The sequence below is a fragment of the Camelus ferus genome, chromosome 27, assembly GCF_009834535.1.
Source record: "Camelus ferus isolate YT-003-E chromosome 27, BCGSAC_Cfer_1.0, whole genome shotgun sequence".
NCBI lineage: Eukaryota > Metazoa > Chordata > Mammalia > Artiodactyla > Camelidae > Camelus > Camelus ferus.
Window position 1 is genome coordinate 609,588 of NC_045722.1, and position 21,048 is coordinate 630,635.

General features: G+C 60.6%; 1 protein-coding gene across 7 annotated transcripts in view; it reads left to right on the forward strand.

Annotated features, from left to right (window-relative positions):
- Positions 1-17,157, forward strand: part of CORO2B (coronin 2B) — a 100,362-nt gene extending 83,205 nt beyond the window's left edge. For 6 of the 7 annotated variants that reach the window (XM_014552258.2, XM_032469136.1, XM_014552253.2 and 3 more), the window contains 9 exons: positions 6,236-6,385; positions 7,041-7,205; positions 9,104-9,220; positions 9,344-9,448; positions 9,956-10,052; positions 13,353-13,465; positions 13,752-13,842; positions 14,043-14,182; positions 15,352-17,157. In XM_014552258.2, the coding sequence (XP_014407744.1) occupies positions 6,236-6,385; positions 7,041-7,205; positions 9,104-9,220; positions 9,344-9,448; positions 9,956-10,052; positions 13,353-13,465; positions 13,752-13,842; positions 14,043-14,182; positions 15,352-15,483 (1,110 nt within the window). In that variant the 3' untranslated portion in view covers positions 15,484-17,157. Of the gene's footprint in view, positions 1-6,235; positions 6,386-7,040; positions 7,206-9,103; positions 9,221-9,343; positions 9,449-9,955; positions 10,053-13,352; positions 13,466-13,751; positions 13,843-14,042; positions 14,183-14,296; positions 15,034-15,351 lie in introns of those variants that run through there. The other variant, XM_032469137.1, reaches the window with a different exon arrangement.
- The last annotated feature ends 3,891 nt before the right edge of the window (positions 17,158-21,048 follow it).

Consider the following 21,048-nt stretch of genomic DNA (forward strand, 5'->3'; position numbering starts at 1 on the left):
CCATGGTGGCCTGGAGTTTTAGGAGAGGAAGCGGAGGCTCAGAGCCTCGAAGGGCTGACAGTTCAGGTCCATCAGACGCTCCGTCTTTCCATCTCAGCATGCCCTCTGGGAAAAGCCCTTGCGGGACTCCGAGGGCGCACGGAGCAGGGCGTCCTCACCCGGGTCCTGCGAGAGGTGGGCTGTGAAGGCAGAGGAGCCAGCACCCCTGGGGTGGGGGGAGGAGGCCTGGCAGTGCTGCCACGACTTGTCTGACTGACCTTCCTGCTTCCATCAAAGCCCCCACCGGGGCAGGCCTCCCTCGACCCCCTCCAGACCCAGTGGTCAACGTTCTGTGCATCAGACACCACGCCCAGAACCAAGGTCACGAGGTCAGTCAGCACACCCACTATGTGCCAGGCACTGCGCTGCAGACGGGGCTGGGGAGGGAGCCAGCCTGAAGGGGCCTAGAGACATGCTGTGGGCAGCCGGCCTGGCCCACGTCTCCTGGCGGTGCCCCCTGCCGCTCCCCTGCTGCCCTCCGCTGGTCTCACTACCTTCTGGGGACACTGAAGGAACCTAGCCAGCCTCCACGCCCTCCCAGCTCCTTCCCGTATCCCACATCCCTCGAAAAGTCTCCGGTGAAGTCTGTCCCCCACGTCCCTCGGGATCAGCCTCCCCTCCCCCACAGCGTGAGGGGCCCTCGGGAGTGTTTCCTAACCCCTCCCTCCGAGGATCCAGGGGAACACACCCAAGCCTTTCCCAGGTGGCTCCCGTCCTGAGGGGGGTGGGGGCTGTAACTCTCCCTGGCATCTGGCAGAATCCAGTTCTTTCCGCCGCTGGGTGATGTCACCTATTGTTGGAGGGCTGTGCTTTTTATAGCTTCTGCCGCAGCGAGGGAGGGCAGCTGGCAGGCGGCAGGGAAGGGCGCTATGGCTTTCCAAGCCTCCTGCTCTCAGCCCTCCTCCAGCAGCCACAGAGAGAGGTTTCCGACATCTCCAGGAGAGCAGAGAGTGGTGGGGGGGAGGGGAGGCAGGAGGGGGAGGGAGGCAGGAGGGGGAGAGAGGCGGGCCCTGGGAGGTGGGGGGGGCGGCAGCTCGAGCAGCTCCCCCCCCCTTCTGTTCCCCTGCTCCTCCATCCAGCAGCTGCCCTCAGCCCCAGGGAGAGGCGGTGCTCCTCCCCCAGGAGCTGGGGTGGGATGGGGCAGGATGTCAGCCCTGCTGGAAGCAGCCGGAAGCCACCCACCCCCCTGCCCTCCCCCCCACGCACACGCACACGTGTGTGCATGCACACACGCGCGCACACGAGCCTGAGAACCAATGCCTCTTAGAGCTGGAAGGGAGCAGCTCCTTTTAGAAATGGAAGGACAGTAGCCCCAAGAGGCCTCACCGAAGCACCTGGCAGCTGCAGGGACACTGGCGGTGTGGCGTGTGGCTCAGTTGTCAACCAGCCAGGCTCGGGAGGCCACAGGCCTAGGTTCAAATCCTGGCTCTGCCATTTCTCACAGCCGAAGACTCTGAAGTCCGAAGTCTCACAGCTGGTAAGGGCAGAGCCTGGCTTTGAATGGAGTTGGTCAGACCACAAAGCTCTCACTTCCGTGGCCAGCTGCTCCCTCCCCCGTGCACAGGGACACTTGGTTTTGCAGCTTTATAAACTGCCCTTATCAGCTGCCTTGGCCTCGGCCTCGTCTGCACGTGTCTGCTGTCCGCAAGGCGGTGAGCGACGTGGACATCCCCGAGTGTCCAGCCGGTGTGACACGGGGAGCGGCTAGGCATGTTGTGTTGAGTTGATTGTAACTGAGTTAAACAGGGCTCTGACCCAAGGGCCTTGGGAAGGGACAGCCCCAGACACAGCTGGCTTGCTGGAGAAAGCTCCTTTGCCGCTTTTCCCTCCCCTTCCGTCCAGAAATCCGGCTTGGCAGGCCCTGCTAGGGCTCCTGTTGAATTGAAGTGACCTTCCAGAGCAACCTCTGAGCAGACCGTGGCACCCCTCCCACGCCCATCCACTCTTTGTCTTCAACAAGTGCCTTGGCTGTTAAGGGACGGGAACTCCTTTTGCAGCCACCTGGGCCCACTGTGAGCTCCATCTCCTCCTCGGAGCTCCTGTAGCACTTGGTGCCAGCTGGGAGCTGCAGCGTGGACTGAGCGGGGCTAGTCCTTCCCCCTAAAGATAACATGCAGTGATGTCAAAAGCAGAGACGTTGGAAGATTAACTAGCACTGTCTCCATGTGCAGAAGAGAAAACTGGGGCCCAGGGAGGGAAGGGGCTGGAGGCAGCCTGCCTCCCTCCTTCTCTGGGGGACAGGTAGCAGGCATTGGTGAAAACAGCTCATGCTCCCCCCCACCCACCCGCCCACCGCGCAGCCCTTCTCTCCACGGAACTTGGATTTGTCCCGGGGCTGAGCCTCGGTGCAGACGCGGCCTGCCCGCCCCTCCCCCGGCTTAGGCCCGAGGTTCCGAGGCAGAGCTGTCACGCCAGCAAACCAGCCCACGTGGGTGGAGAGCCTCAGACTCACGAGGACCCTGAGGGCCCGTTTAGTTCAACCCACACACCCCTTGAAGGTGCCTCCCCCCCAGTTCATCTTCCAGAGAAGGAGCCTGCGCCTCAGAGAGGTTGACTGGCTCGTCCAAGGTCATCCAGCTGTCAGTGGGACAAGAGCCTCTGGACCCTGCCCTCCGGCTTCTCCACGTCTCTGCCTTAACCCAGCATGCGATGCAGCCCTGGGGCCCCTCAGTGAGCGGGCTCCTCGGGGATTAGACTGCCCTGGGAAAAGATTTCCTCCCGAGACTCAGCACAAGCCGGGCTCTCTGGGGCCTCAATGCACAAGCAGGGCTCTCTGGGGCCTCGATGACTGTGTGGGACACACGCGGCCTCATGTCTCCTCTGCCACTGCCGGCGTGCCGCCCACAAGCCCGGCTGACCCACCTGCAGTTTCTCCACTCGCTGTGACCGAACCCACCCATGCGGGTCATTTTTCCGTCTCCTCATCCTTCCCCCGTCCCCAGGCTGTCTTTTCAAACGTGGGTCAACAGCCGTCTTCTAACCCTCCACCTTCCAGACCTTCCCACCCCTTCACCCCCAGCCTGGCTTCGGGCTCCCCAAGGTCTGTGCTCCTGCTGGTTGCCTGCCGCGTGGCCCCACTGCGTGTCGCTCAGGAGGAGGCAAGGCGCGTGCTCAGCACCCATCCCGCTGGCTGCCCAGGGCCTGGCTCCTTAGAGATGTGTCTGCAGTGAGTGAGCCTCAACTTTCTGTTTCAAAGATTTTTCTTGAAGGCCAGAAGCCACTTTCCTGCGTCATTCGACTTACCCGCCGAGTGACATGGCGTCTGTGTGTGGTCGTCCTTGTCTACTGTCAAGATGCAGGGTGAGGTGTCCGTAGACAAGATCCTTTGCTCCTAAATGCCTCCACCCTGACCTGTCTTTCTGTCCTTAAAGTTTTGTCCTCTTGAGTCTGAAAGTTTCTGGATCTTCCTACTCAAGTGCAAACAAAAGTAACCTATCAAGACGGAAAACGGTGCACAGTGTTTCTAAAAATCAGAGAAATGTCAGTCCAGACAGCAGGGAGGTGGCGTTTTTGACCTGATGGGCAAACACCTATTTTTGAAACTATCGCTTTAGGAAAATACCCTCAGACTCTGTTGGTGAGAACTGGGACAGCTTTGGGGGACAATTTTACAGTAACTCTAAGAATGCGGACCAGCTCTAGGCCCGTGCCCCACAGGAATGCTCACAACCACACAGAGACGTGGGACCGGCCTGGTCATCGGAGAGAGCGTTGTAACGGGGAAACGGTGGCGGAGCCCAGGTGCCCACTAACAGAGGCTGACTGAACCCAGGACAGAACGGTCACACAACAGCTGTCCCTCTGGCCACTGGAAAAGATCAGGCAGATCCAGGTGGAGAGGTGTGGAGAGACGCCCACTCTCCTGTCACGTGAGGAAAGCGAGCTGCAGAAGGGCCACAGCATCCCTGTGGGTGAAAAAGGAGGAAACGGGGGGAGAGAGGGGGACTCTGAGTATGTGTGTGTGTGTGTCTAACCCAAGCACTGGTCTCCGCTCTTCAAGGGTCACCTTCCTCTTATATGTGGGGACAAGAAAATTGTGTCTCATTGGTGACCACTGAGTCATCCAGCCTGGGCCCCACTTCACCCTCCCCACCACTGCCAGACCGGACCTCAGGTCTGATGGTCCTTGCACAGGGCTGTGGAGGGTGGCCCGGGGGCATGCTTTCCGTGTCGATTCACAGCCTTCAGAACCATCATCGAGTGGCTAATGTTCCATGTCGCTATGGCATGTTAAATTGTTCCCTTGATGTTGGTCACTTGGAGTGTATCTGAATTTTCTGTATTGCAATGAACATCTTTATGCATGGAGATTTTTGCTCATATTGAATTTTAAGAGTGAAATTACTAGGTCAAAGAATATAATAATCTTTATCATTCCTGCTAAAGATTGCCAAATTGCTTCCAAAAGAGTTACTCTGATTTATAATACAACCAGCGCTACCTGAATCCTTGAGTCTACAAGTTCTAGTATAAACTTGTCAACACTGGGGATTTTTTTCTTTCAGTTGCTATTTTAGAAGGTTATAAATGCTACCTCAAAGCTGTTTTTCCTGTTTTTCTCATCACTAGCAAGGGTGGAGTTCACGTTTTCAAAAGGTCTGTTTAAAGGTGTCCCAAGTGGTAGTCACGTGTGCTGCTTCCTCGCTACCCGGTTAGATCATAATAAATCGTATTAATGATGATAACAAAACTAGAATTCCAGAGGCCTTCAGAGCACTTCAGAGTTTACAAACTTTTACAACCAGTATCTTTTTTTTTTTTTGACGCATGGTCGATTTACAATGTGTTAATTTCTGGTGTACAGCATAGTGATTCAGTTATACACACATGTATTCCTTTTCAGCTTCTTTTTCATTATAGACATTACAAGGTATTGAATATAGCTCCCTGTGCTGCACAGTATGAACTTGTTACCTGTTTTATATACAGTAGTGTGTATCTGCAGATCTCGAACTCCCAGTTTGTCCCTCCACCCCCTCCCTTTACCCCCGGTAACCATAAGCTTGTTCTCTGTGTCTGTGAGTCTGTTTCTGTTTTGTAAATAAGTTCATTTGTATCATTTTTTAAATTCCACGTATAGGTGATCTCATATGGTATTTTTCTTTCTCTGTCTGGCTTACTTCACTTAGTAGGATGATCTCCAGGTCCATCCATGTTCCTACAAATGGCATTATCTCATTCTTTTTTTATGGCTGAGTCATATTCCATTGTGTGTGTGTGTGGTGTGTATAAAAATATACCACAACTTCTTTATCCAGTCATCAGTCAATAGACACTTAGGCTGCTTCCATGTCTTGGCTGTTGTCAGTGGTGCTGCTGTGAACATCGGGGTGCAGGTGTCTTTGCAAATTAGACTCTCCTCTGGACATGTGCCCCAGGGTGGGACTGCTGGGTCGTATGTACAACCAGTGTTTTATTCTACCAGTGACCAAGGCAGGCAGGCATTCCCCCTCCCCTCTTACAGATGAAACAGTTGAAACTGTCCGGAGTATGTTTGGCTTGAGAAACAGAAGCCCGCCAGCATTAATGAAAACAATCGGGGGTTACTCAGAGATGGCAGAGAAACGGCGCAGCTTCTCCCTCTCTGGGGCCGTGTGGTCTCCTCTCTGCTTCTCTCTACATCCCCCTGCTTCTTTGTCAGCGGCTATAAGACTGAGAAGAGCTGCATCCAGGCCCTGCATCCTTTCGGCTCAGGCTCCAGCACTCAGCAGTCTGCCCCTCGTTCTTCATCTTTCAGGGGAGACTCTGGGTTTCCCTCTGCTCAGGAGTCCATCCTGGGTGTGAGGCAGGGTGAGGAACAGGGCCATGTGGAGCAAACAGGCGCTGGGGCTGAAGGCACTGTTAGAAGGGTGTGGGAAGGGAGGCAGGGACAGACTTTTAATGCAGTGCTTGCTAAAATCTGCCCACTGTGTGGTCCTCTGGGCCTCGCTAGACCGTAACAGTAACAACACGCCAGTATTAACAGTTGTCGAGGTCTGCAGAGACTTCGCTGCAGAAGGCCCTCCCCAAGGCACAGAGGAGATGGTCTCTTTCCTCTCTAACCTCGCCCTGGAACCCACCCCTCAGCCGGGCCCTGCCCCGCCCCTGGCCATGAGGGGCCTTACTAGGCAGATGCGAAAGCCTGGGGTCCCAGGAAGAGGGCGGCAGAGGCTTGTCCCGGCCCTGCCCACTAGCCGAGGCCCCGCCCCCTCTGCAGGTGCGGATCTGGGAGGTCCCCGAGGGCGGGCTGAAGCGGAACATGACGGAGGCGCTGCTGGAGCTGCACGGACACAGCCGGCGCGTGGGGCTGGTGGAGTGGCACCCCACCGCCAACAACGTCCTGTTCAGCGCCGGCTATGACTACAAGGTGAGCCGCGACGGGCAGCTGTGGCCAGAGCCAGCCCAGAGGGGAGCGCGGGGAGAGAAGGGCGTCTGCGTGGGCCTGGAGGCTACTCCCAAGCACGGTAGCCAACACCATTACATCCATCCGTGGTCACTCATCCACCCAGTCAGCACTTGGCTGGGCGTCTGCTGTGCGCCCGTTGTCCCTGGGGTCCACAGCAGCCGGAGGCACCTTTGCCGCCCTCTCCTGGCGCTGGTCCCTGGGAGAGTGCCCGCCCCATGCCCACACTCTCTGCCTGACCACTTCTTAATCGAGATGCGACCACTGCCCTCCTGGTAGGAAAAAGGAGCACCCAAAGCTACTGGAGGGAAGGGAAGGGCGCCCCAGCCGGGCATGCCCTGGAGAGGCGTGCCAGCCCCCTGGCCAGGAGGACTTACCCTCTTGGCTGGTAGCAGAAGTGGAGCTCAGGCTGGGGCTGGGATCTGCCCAAGGACAGCGGTGGATTTGTGTGACAGGGACGCACCAGCCTCTCAGATAGGGCCCAGCGACCTTGTCCTGCCTCCCGGCACAGCCAGCCCTGCATGGCACACCTCCCCAGGGCCATCAGGTGTGGCTGGGGACAGACGCCTGTGCCAGCAGTGCAGGGCTGAGCCCGCCTCCTGCTTGTCCGCCCTCCCAGGTCCTCATCTGGAACCTAGACGTGGGCGAGCCTGTGAAGATGATCGACTGCCACTCGGACGTGATCCTCTGCATGTCCTTCAACACTGACGGCAGCCTGCTCACCACCACGTGCAAGGACAAGAAACTGCGCGTAATCGAGCCCCGCTCGGGCCGCGTGCTGCAGGTGAAGCCCCACAGCTTGTCAAGGGGTATTGGGGCCTGGGGCTCCGCTGTCAGCCAGCCCTGAGGGCAAGGGTGTGCCAGCTCCCCTCTCCCGTGCACCTGACCTGCACCTCCTGGGACCAGCCTGTCTGTTCTGGGCCCTTCCAGCTCGTAGGAACCCTGCCTTGTTCTAAGTGGGGAGAGACCTCAGAACCCTTTCTCGTCCCCACTGACTGCACCCTTCTCCCCCGATGCGGTTTGGCTGCTTGCCCCAGAGGGGTCAAACTGATGACCCCCTTCAGTGCAGGAATCCCTGCGTGTTGACCCTCGTGGGCACAGGAGGAGGGGACTTGGGACTCACTGCCCAGCCACCTGTGTGGGACGAGCCTGGCGGAAGTGGTGCAGGGTGCCAGCCCGAGGGACGGCTCCCCGTGGGGAGGAGGAGGGCGGACTTGCTCCAGGATCGGTCTTTGAGTCTCCTGGGACTTGACTATGAGGAAGTGATTAGCTGCCATTTGGGAATAAGAAATTCACATTTCTTGAGCACCTGCTGCGTGCCAGTCACGGGTGTAGATGGGATGGAAAATCTGGTTGAAATCCGAGGTTTACCTCCTGACACAAGAAAAGATCGGTGCGTGACCTGGTTGTGTTTATCGTGGAAGAAGCCAGCATTGCAGGACCAGAAGGCCCTCTAGGCTAGTCCTGCCGATGGTAGTCATCGTGGGGTTAGTGTTAACCACCGTCCACTGGTATTAACCGCCGCCCACTCTGAGCTCGCCGGGTGGTGTGCACCAGGCCCAGGGCTCCACGTCGTCACCTCGCTTAATGCCATCGCAATCCTCTGAGGCGGCTGCTGTTACTGGTCCCATTTCCCACGTGGGGACGCTGGGCCTTGGAGAGGGGCAGACTCGACTCTCACAGTTACAGGAGGAGCTAGATACCGCACGCAGCCAGTTGGACCCCAGAGCCGGACGCCGAGCAGAAAAGATGTAAGAGAGCAGAGACCCCAACCTCATCTCACAGGCGTGGACACACACCCGGAGAGGGTGAGGGTCTCCTGCAGGGCTGGACCTTTTTAGCAGAACTTGGCACTAAAATCCCAGAGCAAGCGATGCCAGCCTGGGTCTTTGCACTGCTCCGCCAGCCTCGGGTTTCTACCTAATGCTGACTCGTCCTGGCCAACCAAGGACCCCGCATGTTAGGAGGAAAAGGAGGTGTTGTGAGCCGAGAGGCAGAGGGCGGCCCAGCTCGAAGGAGCCCCCGGTGCAGCGAGTCACCAGCAGTGAACCAGCGTGAGCCCCGGCCTCCTGAGCCTCAGGGAGTGCTGGCAGGAGGTGGTGTTGTGCCAGCTAGTAAGAGATGCCTGGGTGGGAGCTCCTGGTCCCCTGCCCCACAAGGCCCTGCCTGGGACGTGGTCCACGTTAGCCCCCGGCTTCCCTGTCCCCACCCGCTCTGGGCCCGATAGCAGCGGCAGCGGATCCTCTCGTGGCTCTGGGGGTGGAAGGTCCGACGTCGAGCTGTGAGCAGGTCCGCACCCCCGCGGAGGCTCTCGGGAGGGGCCTTCCCTTCCTTGCCTCCTCCAGCTTCCCGTGGCTTCCAGGGCTTGTGGCCCCACCACTCCAGCCTCTCCTCTGCGGTTGCACCAGCTTCTCCTTTCGGCATCCCTGGCATTTCCCTTTGCCTCTCTCCTCAGTAAGGACACTCGTGATGGTGTTTACGGCCCCTTGGCTGATGCAGGGGAGTCTCTCCATCTCAAGGCCCTTAAACTAAAATCACGTCTCCAAAGACCCTCTTCCAAACAAGGAAGCATTCGCAGGTTCCAGGGATTGGGACGTGAATGTCCCCCTGGGGGCCGCAGGGCAGCCCGCCCCGGCACCCGCGTGCCTGGGGCCCAGCTCACTGGCCCTCTGTCCCTGCCAGGAGGCGAACTGCAAAAACCACAGAGTGAACCGAGTGGTCTTCCTGGGGAACATGAAGCGGCTGCTCACGACGGGGGTCTCCCGGTGGAACACGAGGCAGATCGCCCTCTGGGACCAGGTCAGCGGCAGGCGGGCGGGTGGCAACCTGAAAGGCTGTAGCTCCCAGGGCTTGGCTGGGACTGGAGAGGGCGAGGCGCTGGCCTGCCTGGACGCGGGCTGATGCTGCCCCCCGACCCCGCAGGAGGACCTCTCCATGCCGCTGATCGAGGAGGAGATCGATGGGCTCTCCGGCCTCCTGTTCCCCTTCTACGACGCGGACACCCACATGCTCTACCTGGCTGGAAAGGTAGTGGAGTTCGGGGAGGGACGGGGCAGCTTGCGGGAGACCCCTGCCCCCGAGAAGAACCAGCCTAACCTCTCTGGTCTTCCTCCGGCCCAACCAAGGTCTCACCCTCTTCTCAAGTCGGACACATTCTCCTGAAGGGTCAATCACAGAATTCCTTCAGCAGCGAACTGGGGTGGGGTTTTAAGTGGGAATAAGGTCAGAGCCTGGAGTGACTAGTGATGGAGCCTGAGGCACCGGCCAGGAGATCCTGTTTGTCAGAAAGGTTGTCTGTGTGCCCATGTGTGCGCACACACGCAACACGCGTGCACACACCCCGCTCCACCTCCAGCCCACCTCCCCTAGCAAGTCCCTGAGGCAGGCCCGCCCGGGGGCTGGAGGCCAAGTCTCCCTGCTTTTCGACCCCCGCCCCGAGACACACGGAGCCTCTTCTCAGCAGCCAGTGGACAGGGCCTGCCCAGCCTGCCCCGGCCCCTCTGCCTCCCTCACCGCCTCCCTCCCGGCCCCCAGGGCGATGGAAACATCCGGTACTACGAGATCAGCACGGAGAAGCCCTACCTGAGTTACCTCATGGAGTTCCGCTCCCCAGCCCCGCAGAAAGGCCTGGGTAAGGCGCCAGGGGCTGCCGCGGCCCTTAGGCTGTGGAAGGAGACACTGGACGCTTGGCTCTTGGGTCACTTCCCCCACCCTTGAATGAGAAATCAGGCTTGGAAGGCCACAGCTCAGGGCAAGTCAGGAGAGGCCCTACCAGCAAGTCAGGCGCTGCCCTGTGAAGGTCGCCAGCCCACCACCGCCCGCCTGGCCGGCTGCCTCAGTCCTCGGCGCCTGGCGTCCCCCGGCTTCTCTGTGGTCAGCAGCCTGCAGGGGTGTGCACGGCGCCTTCCTTCCCCTGACAGACAGGGAGGCTGAAGCCCGCCGTGGTTCTGACATCGTGGGAGGTGGTTCAGTAACTCAAGGTCAGATCAGGGGTCCAGACCCAGGCCCCTCCTTGAAGCCTCGGGGAAGCCAGGACCCCCAGGGTCCGGAAACAGCTCTGTCCTTGCACCCCCAGCTCCCAAGTTCCCAGGCGAACCCTCGAGAGGGCTCCAGGTTGGCGGGTGCAGGGAGCCGGTCCCCGCGCCCCACCCTCTCCCACCACTGAGCCTCACGGGGCAGTCTAGCCCGCTGACCAACGCTGGCGGTGCGTACGATCCCGCTGTCTCCCGTTTGGGGTCCAAATCACTGAGTGGAAATCTCTTCAGGGGTTCTGTTCCCTCCTCTCCTTAGAACTGAGTCTGGCTTGGTCCCTCTGAGGATCTGGTATCATGGACAGGGCCTGAGGGCCAGCTGCAGAGATCGCAGGGCTGGAGGGCCCCAAGGGCCCCCCTCAGTGACCAGCAGCAAAGTGGAGGCCCGGAGATACACCTGAGGTCCTAGTGACCATCCCGCTGGGATGACCCTTCCCCCGTGCTCGGCCTTCCCCACCTCCCTCACTGTCGCCCTGCCATCAGATACTGTAACAAGCAGCCTGGACTTTGGAGCCCAGCCAGGTTTATATTCTGGTTCATCTGTGCCCATAACCCCCTGAGTCTCAGTTTCCTCCTCTGTAAAGTGGGGATAATCAATAGCCCTGCCTTGGAGGGCTGTTGTAAACCTCAGAGACCATGTGTACACAGCACCTGGCAGAGCACCTGGCTCCTCCTGCTCCTGCACATAGTCATTCAACAAACCTTTACTGGGAACCAGCTAGTCCTAGGGTACAGTGATAAACGAGAGAGAACACGGCCTCACTCACATCCCTCTGAGGGCAGACAGACGATGAACAAATAAGGAAGGAAAATACTGGATGGTAGTGAGTTCTAAGAAGACAATCACCCCGTGGGTGATAGGACAGGGGGAACTGGGAGCTGGGCCAGGCCAGGTGGCTGGGAAGCCTTGCTGTGGAGGAGACATTGCAAACTACGACCTGGAAGGCAGGAAGGCGAAGAGTAGTGCCAGCTGGTGCAAAGGCCCTCAGGCCAGAATGAGCCTGGCCTGTGCCAGGAGCAGAAGGGGTAGGGGTGGCTATGCGCAGAGTCGGCTTTGCAGCGTGTGGAAGACGGGGAAGGGGTCAGAGGGTTTGGGTGGAGGCCGGGCCGGGGCCAGGTCGCATGGGGCACGTTAGACAGGGTGCATTAGAGTTCTCAGAGAAACCAAATATATTTATAAGAGGGGACTTACGAGGATTTGGCCCACGGGATTATGGAGGCTGTGAAGTCCCGTGATCTGCTGTCTGCCGGCGAGAGCCCCAGCAGAGCCCGCAGTGTCACTCAGTCCAAGTCTGAAGGCCTGAGACCCAGGGGGGCCGATGGTGTGACTCCAGGCCGAGGGCAGGTGATGAGATGAGCTGTCCCAGCTCACACGTGAGGCCGGAGAAGGGGGCAGCGTCCTCCCTCCTCCACCTCTTGTCCTAGCCAGACCCCCACCGGCCCGGCCGACGCCCGGCCGCGCTGGAGGGGCGCGCCTCTCCTGACTACACTGCTGCCGCCACACGGGGGGCGGCGCTGGGGTTTTGCTGGGAACTCAGCACGGGGCTTCCTTTGTCTTGGGTGGGTGGGTGGGTGGAGATGGGACACGGGGACCTGATCTGACAGGTCAGTTTAAGATGGCTCTGGCTCCTGCAGGGAGAGTGGATTTGGGAGAATGGACTTCGAAGGGGCAGGGGGAAAGCAGAGCCGGGGCAGGAGGCCACCGGCTATCTAGGCGTGAGAGGGTCGTGGCTGGGGGCGGCGTGGCGGGGAAGACGAGAGGAAGACTCCGGGGGTGCTTAGAAGGCAGGGTCAGCAGGACCCAGGGAGATGGGGTGGGGGTGGGGGAGGGCCGGGCGAACCGCTTCTCCCCGTCCTCTCACCTGTGGTCGCTGTTGAGTGTCTGCCACCAGCTAGACGTTTTTCGTAGATTCAGAGGGGCTGCCCGACTCACCCCAGGCAGGTCCCGCAGCTCCTCAGTGGCAAAGCCCAGACTCAAACCCAGGTCTGCTAGTTTCAGGTCCCCCTTGGTACCACGATGCCGTGGGACTCCCTTATCTGGAAGAGCCAGCCGGAGAGGGGGACCCTAACTTATACTCACATCATGGAGGAAAAACTAACGTTATCTGTCCTCATCGTGGTCCCGGCAGTTGACAAGCATCTTCACACTCAGCCCCCTGACCGTCTCCTGAGGAGCCCCCACTGGGCTCCTCTCAGCTCAGGGGGGCAGTGATTTACCCAAGGACCCACAGCCGGAAGGAGGGCAGAGTCAGGATTCAAGCCCAGGGTTCTGTCCCACACAAGGCCTGTGCTCCTAACACCACGCTGCGCTGTTCCCTGCAGTGGAACAATCTGTAGGTGCTCAGAGACGCAGCTGTGAGGGGCTTGTGTCTCGTGCACACTCAGACGGTACCTGCTCTCACGCACGCGTGTCGGTCATAGAAGCGCATGAGGAAGTTGCCACCTCAGGCTGCACGTAAACCTCAGGGGTGCACGAGGAACGCTTCCTCCCTCCTTCTCCGGACGGGGGACACAGGCTTTGAGAAACCAGTTCATTTCAGAAGGTGATGTGGCTCAGACAGCGACAACGCTCTGCGCCCTCAGGCAAGCCCCTGCCCCTCTGACCCTCAGAAGTCTCACATGTAAGAAGAGCACATTCAATTCAGATAGTCCTGCGGCCCCTTCCGGCTCTCAGAGGCCGGGTTCTGCCGTGCGACCCTGCGTGAGGCCGGGCTGGCCCACGGGACGCATTTGAGAAGTCACCACCCAGAGACAGGGCCTGACTCAGGAAGCCCCCGGCCCGCCTCCTGCCCTCCAACCCTAGTGCCCTCCTCCTGGGCCTTTCCCCTGGCCGAGGTCATCAGGCAGGGGGGTTGGGGAGGGGTTCCCCGGCCCCCGCAGCCGCGTGTGCCTGTCCACAGGGGTGATGCCCAAGCACGGGCTGGACGTGACTGCCTGCGAGGTGTTCCGCTTCTACAAGCTGGTGACTCTCAAGGGCCTGATCGAGCCCATCTCCATGATCGTGCCACGGAGGGTGAGTGGGGCTGGGCTGGCCTGCCCACCACTGACCATCGGCCTGGCAGAGCCCAAAAGGAGCCCTGCGGATTGGGGTCTTCAGGCCCAGTCTGGGGTGGTGGGTGGGGGGCGCTCCCTGGTGAGGAGAGCTTGGCTTGCTAAGGAAGGCAAGGTGGGCACCAAGCGGGAAGCTTGGAGGCTGGAGGGCAGGTGGCGTGGCTGGAGGTCAGCGAGGAGAGTCTGCCTGGGGAGCAGGGGTTTCTCAGAAGCTCCCATCTGTCCACTCTCTGCTCTCCCCGCTGCAGTCGGATTCCTACCAGGAAGACATTTACCCCATGACGCCAGGCACCGAGCCAGCTCTGACCCCCGACGAGTGGCTGGGAGGCATCAACCGAGGTACCGCGTGGGTGGGCTTCCCGGAAGAGGCTCGGGGCCACAGCCTTGGCCCTCGGTGCAGCTCGCTCCTTCCCCTCGCATGGCCTCCTCGATGAGCCTGCCCCCATGCTCGCGCGACGTCCAGGCACATGTAAATGAGAGCCACTGCCACCTGGCCGTCCCTCGAATTGTCAGTGCGAACGTGTCCCTTCCTCCCTTAGACCCCGTGCTGATGTCCTTGAAAGAAGGCTATAAGAAGTCCTCCAGAATGGTGTTCAAGGCTCCCATCAAAGAAAAGAAGAGTGTTGTGGTCAACGGAATAGATTTGCTAGAGAATGTCCCACCCAGGACAGAGAACGAGGTACGGGGTGTCAGTTACCGCCTCCCACACCCTGGACGCGCGACACCCTTGCATTCCAGTGGGCGGCAGGCCCTGAGCCGGCTCCGCCCTGAAGCGCTTATCTCTCTGGGACAGATACCGTAGGTGGCCAGCCGTTGGCTCCCGTCGCCTCTGACCCCAGTAAGCAGAGGCCGGGCTGTGGGAGGGCTGGTGATGCTCCTGCCCCCCGCTAACCCGGAGTTACGTGTCCCCGTGAATCCATCTCAGAGTGTCGCTGTTGCTTGGTGTTCCAGGAGTTACGACTCCTGGCTCGCAGGGCAAAGCCAGCCTCGTGCGTCCCGACCCTCCCCGGCCAGGCAGCAGCGACGGGGCTGGCAGCTCCCTGTTTTTGTGGAAGAGACTGAAAGCACTCTTTGTGCCGTTTGGAAAAGAAGCAGCTCCCTCGGGGGCTCCCAGAGCTGGGCCTTGTCCACGCCCCCGAGAGACCTGTCCTTCCAGCTGCACCCTCAGCCCTGGCCAGCCCAGCCAAGCCCAGCCAGGGTTCATGGCATGTGCACCGTGAGCCGGGCGCTGGGTCTGACGCGGCCGGAGTGGGGGTGGCCGCAGGGACCCGCCTGCACGTGGATCCCGGCTGTCAGGCTCCTAGGCTGTGCTCACACCAGCTCCCGCCAGGCCAGGCACAAGCTTGGGTGTGCCTGTGAGGGTCCTGTGTCAGCAGGGAAGATGGTAGGTAAATGAAGCGCTAGGTTTGAACCTCTAAACGGTGAGCTCAGGACATTTGGAAAACTGACCTGTGTGGACTCGTCCCTGCCTCTGTGGCCCAGATCCACGTCTGCATAGGCCAGAGCTTCCCTCGGGTTTGCCTCACGGGTCGGGTGGGGGTGGGGGTGGGCAGGGACAGAAGCCCTGAGCTGAGTCTGGAGAAGGCAGAGCCGCAGGGACCCGAGTCACCTTTAAGAAGAAAACACACACACACACACACACACACACACACACACACACACACACACACGTATGAACTTCCCTTCAGTAACTGCGTCCAGTCCCTGGGAATTAAAAAAGGCCTCGTTGACACATCGGAGCCAATAATCCCTGATAATCAGCAGTCGCGGCTGCAGTGGTGGGGGGAGCGGCAGGGCCCTGCCCCCCAGATGTCACCTCTCACCCCCGCCCCCTCCTCTGTCCACCAGCTCCTCCGAATGTTCTTCCGGCAGCAGGATGAGATTCGGAGGTTGAAGGAGGAGCTGGCCCAGAAGGACATCCACATTCGGCAGCTCCAGCTGGAGCTGAAGAACTTGCGCAACAGCCCCAAGAACTGCTAGCCCCGCGGGGCGGCCTCCCAGGCCCGCCTCCCGTCCTTGGTCCTCCCTCATCCCTGAGCCCAGCGACGAGCCGGGGCTGGAGCGGGGGGAGAGCTGAGGGCCCACCTGCCGCCTGAGAACTGGAAGCTGACCTCTGACCTCTCGACCTCTTGCACTCAAGTCCCCAGCCTCTCCTGGAGACCCGTGCTGGCAGCCCCTTCCCCTGCCACCCCAGGAGCCCTGGCGTCCCCCCAGCCGGGCGGAGACCACAGACGCCCCGAGGGGTGCCCTCAGTGGACCAAGGAGCAGAGGGGAAGCCAAGACTCCAGTGGACCTGGAAGCTGAACTTCTCCCCTGCCAAGGGGCTGCCAGGACATCTCAGCACTCCCTGCTGGGCTCACAGCGTCCCAGTGACACGCAGCAAGGGCTGGATCGCGGGCACCTGCGGTCCTCCCCCACCCCTGCCCCCTCTCTTCCCGGCAGCCCTGGACGCCTGACTCACCTGGCGAGGTTGCGAGCGGCCCAGCTCCGCTCTGTCTCTTGCCCCTCTCTCTTGTCTTCAGGGAATTATGAGGATCGCTCACCAAGGCCATAATGACCCCTTGCCTTCCCCTGATGCTGTTCAAAGCTCTGGCCACACCCTTTCCCCATTTACTTTCTGAGGTAGGCAGGGTAGGGAATACTGTCCCCGTTTTACAAATGACAGAACTGAGGAAAGCAATGGGGAAGAGACTGAGTCACCCAGCAGGTCACAGTGGGCTCAGGACCAGGGCCGCTGGTGTCCAGGACCTGGGGCCCTGGCCCTTCCTGTTGTATCAAGATGCCAGTCCTCCAGGGCCCGGGTCTCTGGAGGAGGAGGACCGCCTGCCAATGCCAGTAGTGCCAACGTGTCACACTGCCCTTGGTGCCCCTGCACCCCCCCCGGCCCCCCGGGGACTCCCTCTGAGATGAGGCCTCTTCCTCCTGGAAGGCGAGGCTGAGCAGGGGACGGCGGCGCAGGGGCCTCTCACCCTGCTCTCAGCCACGTGCAGCCTTACGCTTATAGGACGACCACAGCCCCACGTCAGCACAGCACTTTAAAGTTTGCACAGTTCTGCGACACATAGGATCCCATTTGAGCCTCACCTCTGTTCCTGGAGTTGGGGCGCATTCTCCCCACTTTGCAGATGAGGAAACTGAGGCCCGAGGTCATAGGATCCTGGGAGATGCCACATTTCACTTGGTCTTCTGCAATTTTCTTTTTTTTTTCCCCGTCCTTTCACCCTTCACTTCTCACTACCCACAGAGTCCATGAACACTGTTCTCAGAAAACTCACAGTTTGGGGGTGAGGCCTGGCCTGCGGGCCAGGGGATGGGTGTTCACCCTTCTCTCTCATTAGCCTGGACCTTCCAGACGCATTATGCTCCACACCCGCTTGTCTGGTGGCCGCCCTGCAGGACATCCATCCACAAGGCTGGGTTCCCGGAGCCCCCGAGGCAGCCTGGGCGGGGAACGCCCCCCAGCCCCTTGGGCTTCTCCGCCAAGAGCCCTCCACCGCCTCACCCCAGCCCCGCAGCTAGGCTACGTCAGCTGTCACCTCCTCCCCCCGCGCGCCCGAAGCTTTTTTCTTCCCCACTGAACTTTGTGGTCCTCTGTGACTATTTATGCTGCCTCCCGAGGACAGAATTGAAATAAAGTGTTTTCAACTTACCAGACCTGGACGTGACCATCTCACTTAGCCTGGGCGGCCCTTGCTCTTGGTCACCGTGGTATCTTGGTGGTTAACTCCCCGCCCACAGCTCCTTGGCTTTTTTGGAACGACAAACCGCGTCCGTATCTACAGGTACAGTTGCACACTGTCATCTCCCTGCAGCAGAGCTGAGCCTCAGCACTGTTGACATCTGGGGCTGGGCCGTGCTTTGCTGTGCTGGCTGTCCTGGGCACCGCTGAGCTGTTTGGCAGCCTCCCTGGCCTGCACCTGGTCAGAGCCACGCAGCCCCTACCCGGTCGTGATAGACAGAAGTGTCTCCAGATGCCACCCCACGTCCCCTGGGGGCTCAGAACCATCCCAGTTGAGACCCCGCTCTGCAGCTGCTTGGCGGGCGTCTGCTGTGTGCCCAGCCCTGTGTGAGGTCTGGAGGCCACCCGTGTTTAGGACATGCCTGAAATGATGCTTCGTTTACAAAGCGCCTTCCGTCTGCTTGGCTCCTCTGAGCCTCACGGCAGCTCCCCGTGGTGTGTTCTACTTATTCCCGTCTTCGGGAAGAGCAGCCAGGTCCACAGTGTGACGCACTCCAGGTCACGCAGCTGGTGTCACGGGGAAGACACACAGTGAGGTGGACCGTCTGAGCCCGGAACCAGGGGCGGCACGTGCTCCCAGTCCTCAGCCAGGCCCAGCGCTGGGCAGGGGCTCTCCTGGGAGGAGGGCTGGGGCCCACGGTGACACAAAGGATGGTGGGCAGGGGCTGCCAGGCCCCCAGGACACCCCAGTCTCTCACCGAATCAGAACTGTCATTGAACAGAGTTGTTGGGCTGCAGAGTGGACAGACATGTGGCGGTGTGGACACCACGGAAGAGCCGGAGGAAAGCAATGAAAGTCTTAGAAAAGAGGGCTGGAGGGGGCAATGACAAAAGGCGGCGGAAAAGCATCGGCAGGACCCCGGAGACGGGCTGTGTGGCGTTAAGCAATTCACTTCTCTCTGGGCCTTACTTACGAGGGGACAGGACAATTGTGGGTCCCTTCCTGGCCTAACACTTGAGTTTCCACTATACCAGCGGTGGGGAGAATGGGACAGGCCCCCAAGGTCACCACTGTCTAGCTCGAGGGGTGCAGAGAAGTCTGTCAGGAAAAGGGGAACAGCTGACGGCTTCCTCCGGGGCTTGTGCAGAAGAGTGCTTCTGCCAAACATGAATCGGAGAAACACGCCCCTGGGGTTTCTGCCGGGGAGCCCACAGTCCTGGGATGGAGGCAGCGCCAAGGTCACTGAGTTTGACCTCCACAAGCCCCTCCTCCCGGGTGCTGAGGGAAGTGGGTGGGGCTGCGTCTTCGACTGAGGCTCCCCCGACCTGGGCCCGGGGAGCAGGCAGATGCACAGGGCGATCTGTCTCGTGTGTGCCTCTGTCCCACCCGACCCCCGTCCTGAGCCCCGCCGGGCAGCTCCTTCATCATCACTTGTCCCGGCAGGTGGTCTGAGGCCGGTGGAGCGTGGTCTCCCTCCAAGCAGCCGTCTCCCGGCTGCAGGTGCTGAGTAACCGTCGGTTGCCCAGTGGTTGCCCAGGTGTCCTTGAGTTCTCCGCACACTCGGATGGGTCCCCGCCTGGTCCGACGCTGATCCCGCTGCCAGTTACAGAGCCGCCCTCCACGCTGCTGTGGCGACTGTGATTGCCCCACGGCCCTGCTCCCCGCCAGGTGCTTGCTCCTGCTTTTCCCCAGCTGAGAACACCTTGGGCTAAACCCCCGCCCCTTCTCTTGCACGGAACCCCTGGTCTGGCGTTCGCCCATGTACCAACGCCTACTTGGACTTTCAGCTCAGTCTAACACACACTGAGTGGCTGGATCCACTCCATGCCGGGCGCTGGGAAGCCAGGGGCAGACGGGAAGGAACCAGTGCCCTGAGAGGCTCAGCCAGGGGCCTGTCCTCGGGCACCGTGCCACCAGCAGGCTGGGGCGAGCTCCACCCTCGGCCGCAATCACAGTGGGAGAGGCAGTTCGGGACGGCTGGCTTCCGATTCCCTCCAGCCGGCCTCCCGAGACCCCAGACGGGCCTGGGCTTTTCAGACTCTCCTGGCTCCGGGCAGGCATCCTCGGCCACCGGTGGACCGTGCAGGGCCTGGCCGCTCCTTCACTGTGGGGAAAGACTCCATACGGAAAACACCTCCACCACGAGGGCCCTGCCCCTCAGCCGTCCAGCTCGGCCATGCGGCCGGGGCTGCCTGGAGCAGGGGCAGCATGACCAGATCCTTCTCCTCCCCAGGTCGGCCAGTCCGGGGGGCTGCAGGTGGAGGAACAGGTTGGGGAGGAGGCCCTGTCTGCAAGTTGGCAGAAAGCCCCTTGTTCTCTGCACACGTGTTTCTATTTGGGAACAACCTGCAGACCGTCTTCCTTGGAATTCTAATTCAGTAACAAACCCAGATGGATCGGCCTCACCTAGAGAAGGGTCGGGCCTGCAGAGTGCCAGGAAACTGCTGCCCCAGAGCCCCTCCCTTGCACCTGCTGCCAGCTGCCTGGAGCCCCCACTAGCACGCAACCCCTTTGGGTGAAGCACGGCCCCAGCTAGGGCCCGCCTGCTCTGCAGCTCCCCTGGGACGGGACGCTGACGTGACCAGGGCTGACAGACTGAGTGAAGGAAGCAGGGCAGGCTCAAGCGGGAGGAGGGAGGTGGGGACACTGAAGACAAAGGTCTTAGACTTCAAGGTCACGGTGGTGAGGACGAGATTCAAAGACCAGGAGACTTTGCTGGGAGCTTGAATCCAGCCAGCAGGTGGCAGATTACAGCCTTCCTGCCCAGCCCATTTCTCCTGAGCGGGTCCCTTCCACCACCTCCCACCCCTCCCCAGAATTACAGACCCAACTCCGGCAGGAGGGCCTCGAGGCAAAGCAGACCAGCTGGGATCAGAACCACCCCACGATAGAAGAGGGGGCCCAAGAGTAGGCAGCGGGACCCCCTCGCTGCCCTGGTCAGCAGCCTCCAAGGCCACCTCCCCTTCCTGAGGCTGGCCCCCGACCTGCAGGCGGGAGGCTGCAGCAGCCTTCCTGCCCCAGCCCAGCCCTGACCTGCTCTGTGACCTTGAGCAGCTTCCCCAACCCGCCCCCCCACCCCCCCAGGGAGCATGGAGAGCCTGTAATTCCAAGAGGCTTGGAGCTGAGGAGGCGGCAGAAGGAAGAGGCTGGAACCTGGAGTGGGGGAAGGCAGGGCGGGAGGGACGAGCAGGGTCCAGCCCGGTGGTCATAGCCCAGCCCAGGCCCGCGCAGCATCTAGGAAGCCGCCGATGCGAGGAAAGGAGCCGCATGCCTGCACGGATGTGGCACGGGACAGAGGAAGGGGGCTGCAGCCAGACCACGGAAGCCCAGAATCCTTGCCCCGGCAGGCTGCACAAAGGGAAGGGGCTAGAGGGGAGCAGGGAGTCGGGGCGGGGACAGGGAAGGGGGCTGGGGCAGTGGTCAGGGCAGACTTCAGGGTGTGCGTCTTTGGTGGGGGTGAGGAGGAAGGGAAGGAGGAGCTGGGGAAAGAGGGAGCGGGTGGGGCACATGTTAGGAGACCTCCCAGGACCAGTGCTGGGACAGGAGGCGCCCCCCGCCAGCGGGTGGGGCACCTGGCTTTACACCTCTCTTACACCAGCACCACCCCAACAGGGGACCAAGGACAGTGCTGGCTGCACCCAGCCTAGCAAGTGTCCTTCAGACTCTGACACACGAACTCCTTTGGGTTCTTTTATCCCTGAAAGCACCAGCTGCCCCCTGGGGCTGCCTGGCACTGTCCTGAGAGGGTCCTCCACCCACCCGAGGGTCTCCCACCCTGACTTGTCCCTCACCTGCCTCTCAGGATGCCTGAAGTTCACACACGTGTCCATCCAGGGCAAACTCACTTGTAATAGCTTGTGTTTCT